This window comes from Physcomitrium patens, chromosome 22 (genome assembly GCF_059467195.1).
Source record: "Physcomitrium patens ecotype Gransden chromosome 22, ASM5946719v1, whole genome shotgun sequence".
In the NCBI taxonomy this organism is placed as follows: Eukaryota; Viridiplantae; Streptophyta; class Bryopsida; order Funariales; family Funariaceae; genus Physcomitrium; species Physcomitrium patens.
In genome coordinates this window covers 5,261,822-5,270,587 of record NC_143431.1, presented here as the reverse complement: position 1 = coordinate 5,270,587, position 8,766 = coordinate 5,261,822, and the positions used below count along the sequence as shown (strand labels likewise).

The following is an 8,766-nucleotide window of genomic DNA, read 5'->3' as shown; positions in this document are numbered from 1 at the left end:
TGTGTTGTTATTTTGAGTGATTTCTTCTTTAGTCCAACTTTATTCTCTCCTTGTGTTTTCTAGACATTCCACACTTCCTTCAAACTAAGCATTCACAAGAAGCCAATGCATAGTTCTTGCATTATCCATTTCTAAGGATAAAAAATTTAAAAAGTTTAAAAAATAAAATTAAAACTAAACAAATTTTTTAGAAAATAAAATTTCCTCCTCCGTCAAGAAAAAAGTTAGATTCTTCAACCATGTCCTACATATCAAACTTTCGTCCTTGAAACAAGTTTTCTAAACATATTTCTAGAGTCCACTGTCCTCATAACATGGCCTCAATAGTTAAAGATCACGAATCTTCAACGTATTCTGCATTTTCGTAAAAATTCATGTTCCAATCTGACGTGGCAGAGGGATTACATGGCACAGAGGCATGCATCCCCAAGTCCGACGTGGACAGAGGGGTCTTGGTCGCAACGCCGAAGCGTCGGCTGCGCGTCGAAACCCGATCGTGAGCAGGACCAAGACTCTAGATTTCGAGCTCCACACGCGCCCCGTCATATGTGGGTCGTCGGCACTCGAAGCTCCAGATCCGTTTTTGCTAGATGTATAGCTCCAAACCGCAGTAGATTGGTGCCACAGATGGGCACCATCGACGACTGCCAACAGAGCTTCTCGACGCCATTTGGGTGCCACGACTGGGCCACTGCCAATGACATCGATGTGGCCGTCCATGTCCCTTCGTCGATCACCACATGTTGCCGTCCATGTCCCTTCGTCGATCACCACATGTTGCCGTCCATGTCCCTTCGTCGATCACCACATGTTGCCGTCCATGTCCCTTCGTCGATCACCACATGTTGCCGTCCATGTCCCTTCGTCGATCACCACATGTTGCCGTCCATGTCCCTTCGTCTATCACCACATGTTGCCAGGTGGGGACCACTTGGACCACACCCTTGCCGCTGCGGCTGCTCTCGTGATAGTGCTGCCTCTCCGTTACAGCTTCTGAAACAAGTCCCTTTACGGAGGAGTGAGGTGGGAAGAGGTGGTGGCGATTTTCATTGTTTCAGTTTCTATATTTAGTCGATGACGGGGTCCTCCGTCGAAGGTGCAGCGAAGGATATCTTAGCGGGGTGTTCACGGAATTGGCTTTAACTTCTGGTAGCTTCGGATGCAGCTGCGGTGAATTGGTTGGGGAATGATGACCTGGATTTGGATGCCGAAACTTCGCGCCTCGTTTCCCTCAAGTGTGTCCCACATATATCCTTTGAAGCTAACTGACGAGGTCATTGTTGATCAATCAAGCGGATCCAGCGTTGGGTGGCGTATCCTTGTGTGGACATTTTGACGTGGTGAATTTTGAAGGAGTGGAGTTGTTCGTGACAAGTAGGTATCGGCCTAGCGATTGTGCACAGGGTTGTGAACTTGACGAAGAGTGTTACGTGGACAATACATTCATATTAGTGATTGTGACTCCTTCGTGGCACAGATGGAGCTCACCTGCTCAGCACGCTTGCTCTGTCATGAGTCTGGTCTGTCTTTTCTCGGTCACGCGAGGAAGCTAAATCTTGCTCCAAAAACTCGTCAAGCCAGTGCAGCTACTACTCGAGTCTATCGTGCTCCATCAGCTGTTCAGCAATCCGCAAAGAAAGAATCGAAGCGGGCTCGGCGACCTGAAAATGTAGAGGGCGAGTTCTATGTTGGTATGGGTCATGCTCCCAATAACTATTGTTTCTTTTAGTGCATCTTTCATATTCTCGGCATGGAAACTCCTGAAAAGCGTTTCACCTCACCTCTACCTAATTGGTGTGTAGTTTATGTCCATGGTGGTGTAGACATGAAAATAGCTGACAAAATTGCGCACATGTTGTGGGGTGGCAGATCATACGTGTATTGACTGTGATACGTGCCGCTGGATGGCTCCAGTAAGTAGCGCAACTTGCCTTCATATTGACTTTCTTCAGTTTTCGGTATACTAGTGGTAGTTTTGAAATAAAAAAACCATCCAAATGCTGTCATATAATTTATTGTTGGCGCAGACTGTGTTCAAGCATTCAAATCCTCAATCAGCCGTGTACCACCAGCCAGAATCTCCGGAGGAAAGATTAAAGGCTCTTCAGGCTCTCCTGTCATGTCCAACGTCGTCTATTCATACTGAGCGCCCTCCTAAAGACATTAAGCAGGCGCATGATTCATTTCCCATTCCTGTGGATGCTGACGAAATTCAGGCAACTTTCCCTCAATTTAAAAGCCAACTTTTTGATGTCATTTCATGGCGACATATGTTGCGCTGCAACTGTCGCATAGCACTGTATTTCAATAGTGCGCTAGCGTGTGAGTTATTGTAGCTGCAGGAAAATATCGTTGGACTACGGTCTAATGTTCTGGCCATAATGCAGGGAGTGTACCATTGTGGATATCATTCAGAGTCGTCATTTGCTGCAAGCTCGTATTTCATTACTCGCCCTGATGGAAACATTCTCATAGACAGGTGCGTTTTTTTCCCTTACTTTCGAAGGAAGACAGAATGGTCGGAGCCTGATGTGTTAAGTTTTGGTGCGAGTATCTCCGAGAGAACTATTGCTGCGTGGAGATTGATGCCGGTTAAAAACTCATGATCTTATGCAGTCCTCGCTATTCGGAGAATTTGGCGAAGAAGTTCGAGGCAATGGGTGGGATACGCTATATGTTTCTAACGCACAAGTAAGTATTCGCCAACAATAGACGTGAAGTCTATCTCCTCACTTGATCTACAGAAAGGAATTGAATCGATCTGCACTCTTTGCAAGTAAAGTGGCACTCATCGATTGATCACGTTGGGTTGGCAGAGACGACATAGCAGATCACAAGCGTTGGCAAGCTCGATTCAACTGCGAGCGTATTCTACATGAACTTGAGGTAAGTCAATGTAGTTCTGTACGGTTAAATTATCACACATTTTGGCAAATCTGGAGCGGATCAATGTGAATTTTGTCTATCATTCTGAAATACGTTATTTTTTCTTTCTATGTGGTGATGTGCAGGTGCAGCCGCAGACGGAGTGTGTGGAAATAAAACTACAAGGCCAAGGTCCATGGAACTTCTTAGGCCCCGACATTGATCTTATCTTCACTCCTGGTCACACAAGGGTGAGCTCATTCGCGAATTCACTTTCCCTCATATAACAGCCGATTTTTGTTTCAACTACTTTTGGGTTTTAGGAACATCAAGCTTTCCTTTCGACTGGACTTTAATTTTGTTGTGGTGTTTACTCAGGGACACGTCTGTTTACATTACAAGAAAGGGAATGGTGTTCTTTTTTCTGGTGATCATTTGGGAGGTGACGAATCTAGTGGACTGGAGCTCTCAGCAAACATGGCTATAACTTATAATTGGTATAATGGTATGTGATATCCAATCTAAATTCAAAATTTAAACTCGAACGCAAGTTTGTCTTATTTTCCAATAACGTTGAGCTTGGAGGTTGATGTAAGATGATAGGAAATGTTCAAGCTCATTACCTGTGGTCTGGAATGCAGTAAATATCCTGCTTGAGAGCTTGCAAAAGCTACTCCCTCTGGAGTTTACATGGCTGTTACCAGGTACATCACAGTTTCGCGTATTCTCGCGTGCTATTATGTTCATGTTCATGCTGAGATGATATATGTTCTCTTTTGAATTGCAACTTCTAACTCTTACTCTGGGATTCTCTTTCTTAGGTCATGGACGAAGACGACATTTCAGTAGCTTAGAAGAAAGGGACGTCATCATCAAGGAATTTTTGGCGCGGTGCCGCGTATTGATTTCAAACTGAGGAAGAGTCAAAGTGTATAACGATGTTAATTTGACAGTTGTATCACTTTGTGTATAGCACTTGTATAATATTTATATTCTCTATGTGCAACGGGGTACTCATAAAATTATGGATTGGCTTGCGAAAACGAAAACAGTGAACACAAGTGAAAAACTGCTGGATATATATATATATATATATATATATAATTTTCCTCGCCTTTGAAACAGATTCGTAGACTGAGCATCGTCAAGTGCGACTCAGAAGGTTCTGTGGATTAGAAACATGTGAACAACCTATCGTCATGTAAAAAAACAAAACCTTTTATTTTACTCAGTATGAAATGGTCCACCTCTTTTCTCTTGAGAACAGGTTTCTTTGTAAACGAAAAGCCAATTGCTAATTGTTATCCTTGCGAAAGGCCTTGTATAGTTGCATCCTCAGCATATTATAGTGCCCATCAACCTCATCACAACAATGGAAAATTGTAATCTCATGTAACGCTGATCTACATTCATCCTGGGAGTGTAACGTGTCCAAATGTTTGTAAACGTTTTACTTTTCAATGTACCCAATGCATCCTGTTTTAAACATCGACAACCGCAATGCATTGCCTCTCGCATGTTACCAGCACGCTCCCGTTCCCGCTCATCATGTATGTATGATCTAACTCCTCACTCCAAAGCGTCCCGCAACCTCGTAATCTCCGCCACCAGCTCCTTGACTTCTGGTAATCGCTCTCTCACGCTCACCATTTCCTTCGCAGGAGCACACAAATGGGGACATACTTTCGGATCATCAAATTGTTCGTTTCTTCGAATCCTGATTGGAATTGCTTCCCAAGCAATCACATAGCTCATCATCGAAGTTTCTAAGTTTTATTAAGGCATAAAATAATTCAGGAAGTTGCTCATTTTAAAACAGGAAATCTTTATTTGGAAAGGTTACAAAGCAAAACCATGAGGTTTCTTTTCTTTTCTAGTCTTTGTGTCTATGATATAACTTGCTTGTTTGAGTGTAGATTTTGAGTGGTGGATTTTTAATTCATATTAGGCATATTTCCAAGCTGTCAAGAACTTCTTTTGAGAATAGTGACATGAATCTTATGCTTCTATTTTTACTTGCATGATTGTTTGATTTTCTAGGCTGCAAATGATGGAATCATTTGTTGACAACTAATTTGTGATTTGTTTATTTTCAATAATCATCAAGTATAATATTAAAATCCTACTAACATTGATTCAAACTTTTACTCATGTTGCCATGGTTCAAACATTAAATTCACAATTCTTGTGATATAGTTTTTTTTATAGAAGTTATAAGTATTTTTATAGTTGATATTAAAACCCTCATAATTAATCAAAATATTCAATAGTATCAAGGAAATGAATCTTGAAGAAAAAAATCTCTAATATACTCTTTTGTCACTCAAAAATACTAAAAATTCACTCAAAGATGGTAATAGATTGAACTAGAATAGCTATTGCCAAAGATAAGAAGACTAAAGAGTTTTGAAAAAAGTTTGAGGATTAGAAAGGCATTGACAAGAGTGACAAAGGCTTCAATCTTGCCTTGATATATACTCTTTAATTATGAATTACACAATAATATTCAAGATGACCCAAAACTTGTGTTGACTTAGCTAGACACATATCTTAACTTGCAAGGCAAGTTTTCTATATATGTCACATAGTTAGCTTATTCCACAAGCTACTAAGATGTATGATATGTGATTAACTTATTGACCAAGTTTCTAACCTACCAATCAACTATAAAGAATTGAAAAGTCAAAATCGCATCTATAAAGCTTTTAGGAAGCTTCTCTAGAAGATATTATAAGATTAATCTACATTTACTTATTTCTACCTAATCATATAAGTATTTATTAGAATAAATATATATATATATCTATTATATTATCCTCTCTTCTATAGCCAAGTTTCATAAGAAGTAGTCATCATTTTTTATGGATCTTGCTATTCTTCATCTTGGTTTTCATGGATATCATTGATCAAAAGCCTCGATCTTCTTTCATACATTTGCAAGATTCTTTGCTAATGCCTATGTACATTCACTAATATCATATTTGCACCAATGAACAAGAATTTGTCAAAAAATAATAGATATTATTAGTCAAGAAAACTAAACCTAGTCTAGACAAGTAAGCTTCCAAAAACTTAAAAAGTGTTGCTATCACTTGACTTATACTTCTCCAACCAAGTCTTTGTTTATGGAATCTTTCAAAGAAGTGATTGTCACATATAATGGCTTAAGGAATAAATTACTCAAATAAATATGCTCTTACTATTATTAATAATAAATCTATGACATCTTTTAATGTATATCAAAATTGATTAATAAGGACTTTGTCATTTCAATCTGTGTCACAAGCAAGTTTTTGGAATTGAGTAACATATGTAGTAGCTAAACGTGATCTTTTATAGTAATATGAGCTTAGTCTCTACTATCCTTTTTCAATCACTTTCTCCAAATGTAGTTATAAATACTTCTAAGAATGAATTCAAATCACAAAGTAGTTGTGAAACTTTTTCCATCAAAGATGCAAACTAAGAGAGAGCACTTTTTGATAGAAGTGCATCTATGAATCCAACTTGGATAAATCCATTAGGATATTAGAAAGAATGAAACCTTAAATAGAGTTTAATTTATTACAAAAATCCTTGAAATTTTGATTTTTTTCTATCAAATTTCTTAGGCATATTAATCCTTGCCTCTCTCTTGTGCTTATAAAAGCGAGACTTCTTAAATTTGGTTGTAAGGCTGATCTATTTGCTTCCTTCAACTTCACATTTTTTTGGTGTAGATTCTAGACTTCTTTCATATGTGTAGAAATAATATCTCCATGATTCATATTAAAAATATGTGAGATTTTTACTCTTAGAATATTGATAAGCTCGTGAAGATTTGCAATAGTTGCAAATCTATTTTCACTTTTGCTGAGAGTAGCATCTAAAATCTTTTCTTTTATAGATAATTCAAATCAATTAAAAAAATTAAGTTAAAAGAAGATAATCCATAATTTCTAATATAAAATAAAGATTTCTATAAATAAAAATAATCTACTTTTTTAAAGAAAAAAATAAATTTTAGAAAATTAAATTCTTTATTTAAAAGTGGATGCTTTATAATCTTAAAAAGACAACAATAGAAGTGAGATAATCCACTCACTTCTAAAATAAGACAGAAATAATAAGTTAGAACTCTTATCAAATTATCAAAGACATGAATTTTGAAAAAAACAAATCCTCAATACACTCTTATGTCACTTAAAAAGACTAAAAAATTACTTAAAGATGATAACAAATTAAATTAGAATGGCAATTTCCTAAGATAAGAAGATTAAAAAGTCTTGAAACAAGACTAAGAACTAGAAAAGTATTGATATGAGTGAACAAGGCTTCACTCTTATCTCTATATATACTATCTAGCTAGGAGTTATTTAGCCATGTTCTATAGGACCTCCAATACGTATTGACTTTAGTAGACACATGATTTAACTTACAAGGCAAGTTATTTATATGTGCACCATGTAGTTAGCTTGTTCCACAAACTATTGAAATATGTATTATGTAATTAACTTGTTGACTAAGTTTCTAACCTACCAATCAACTAGAAATATATATAAAATCAAAAATACAATTATGAAGCTTTTAGAAAGTTTCTTTAGAAGATATTATAAAATTAATCTTTATTTTATCTATTTCTATTTTATTCTATAAGTAATTATTAGAGTTAATATGTATGTTTCTTACAAATAGTTTTTCAAAGTTGCTAAATTTGATGCATGTATATATATATATATATATAATGAATCAAAAAATTATTTCATTGTAGACATATTTTGGAAAGAATAGTGTATTACAAATGTTTTGTAGTGAATAATGACATGTGGTTTGTATAGCAAATGAAATATTTATTTATAGCTACCAAATGAATCCAATTTGAAAAGAATCCATTAGGTAATTGTGGAAGTATGACCAATCTAAGTTGGAATAGTATTAAAATAGTTTTTTGAATGTGGGATCTTATTTTTGGATACTATCAATTATTCAATATTATAGCATTCTTTCATCATCTAATTTACTATGGTAGTATTATTACTAATGCAATGACATCATTTAAGCTTACTAGGAGTTATAAAATCACCATTCTTAATTACAATTTCTAATACAAAATTATTCCAAATTACCACATACTTGGCCCTTATAGAATCTTTTAAAAATTTTTAGAACTTTCTAGATACTTATAGAATCTTCCTCAATCTCTTAAAAAAATTCCATAGCTTTTTCAAAATATCTTTACGCTTCTAGAAGCTTCGTTAGACTTCTAAATACTTCCATAGAAAGTACCATAGACTTTTATAACCTTCATTATAGTATATTAGGAGTCTTTAGAACCACTTTTGCTATCAATCTCATTCTTTGTCTTTAATCTTGATATATTTCTTTATCAAATTTTTATATCCTGAACAATTCCTTGAATAACTATGAGATCCATTCCATGTTCTTTTTGAGACAACAACATCTTTGCTTGTCTTCATTCTCAAGAATCTTATAGCCAAATTATTTCTAAACTTAGGTATAATAAATTTACTATCTTTAGACTAGCAAAAAAAATAAAAAACCTTATATTAGGCAGATCAAAGAAGCTCACTGTAATAAATGAGAACAATTATTTGCCAAATCAACACTAGGATGGTTGAAAATACTATTGAGATTGCTAAAAATCTTAACAATATTATTAATAATCCTATGTCAACCCAAATCATTTGAAATGTTTTCAAAAAATGGAATATGAAAGCCGTGGTGAAAAATAAAAAGCCACTACTATCTACTTGCTATTAGAAATAATGCGTGGATTTTGCTCTGAAGTATAAGAAATGGATTGTGGAGGATTGGAAGAGGATTATTCTTTAAAATGAGACAAAAATCAACAAATTTAGATCAGATGCCAAAAAGTGGTTGTCAAAATAAAAAAACTAGCCC

At 35.8% G+C, this 8,766-nt stretch overlaps 1 protein-coding gene across 1 annotated transcript; it reads left to right on the top strand.

Moving 5' to 3' along the window:
• The first annotated feature begins 1,289 nt into the window (after positions 1-1,289).
• Positions 1,290-4,092, top strand: LOC112275340 (uncharacterized). The gene is made up of 10 exons (XM_024505635.3): positions 1,290-1,691; positions 1,870-1,913; positions 2,028-2,216; positions 2,388-2,479; positions 2,617-2,691; positions 2,817-2,886; positions 3,012-3,116; positions 3,244-3,370; positions 3,507-3,569; positions 3,687-4,092. Exons 1-10 carry the CDS (start codon positions 1,478-1,480, stop codon positions 3,779-3,781), a joined length of 1,074 nt encoding a protein of 357 aa, XP_024361403.1. The 5' UTR covers positions 1,290-1,477; the 3' UTR covers positions 3,782-4,092.
• Positions 4,093-8,766: the final 4,674 nt, after the last annotated feature.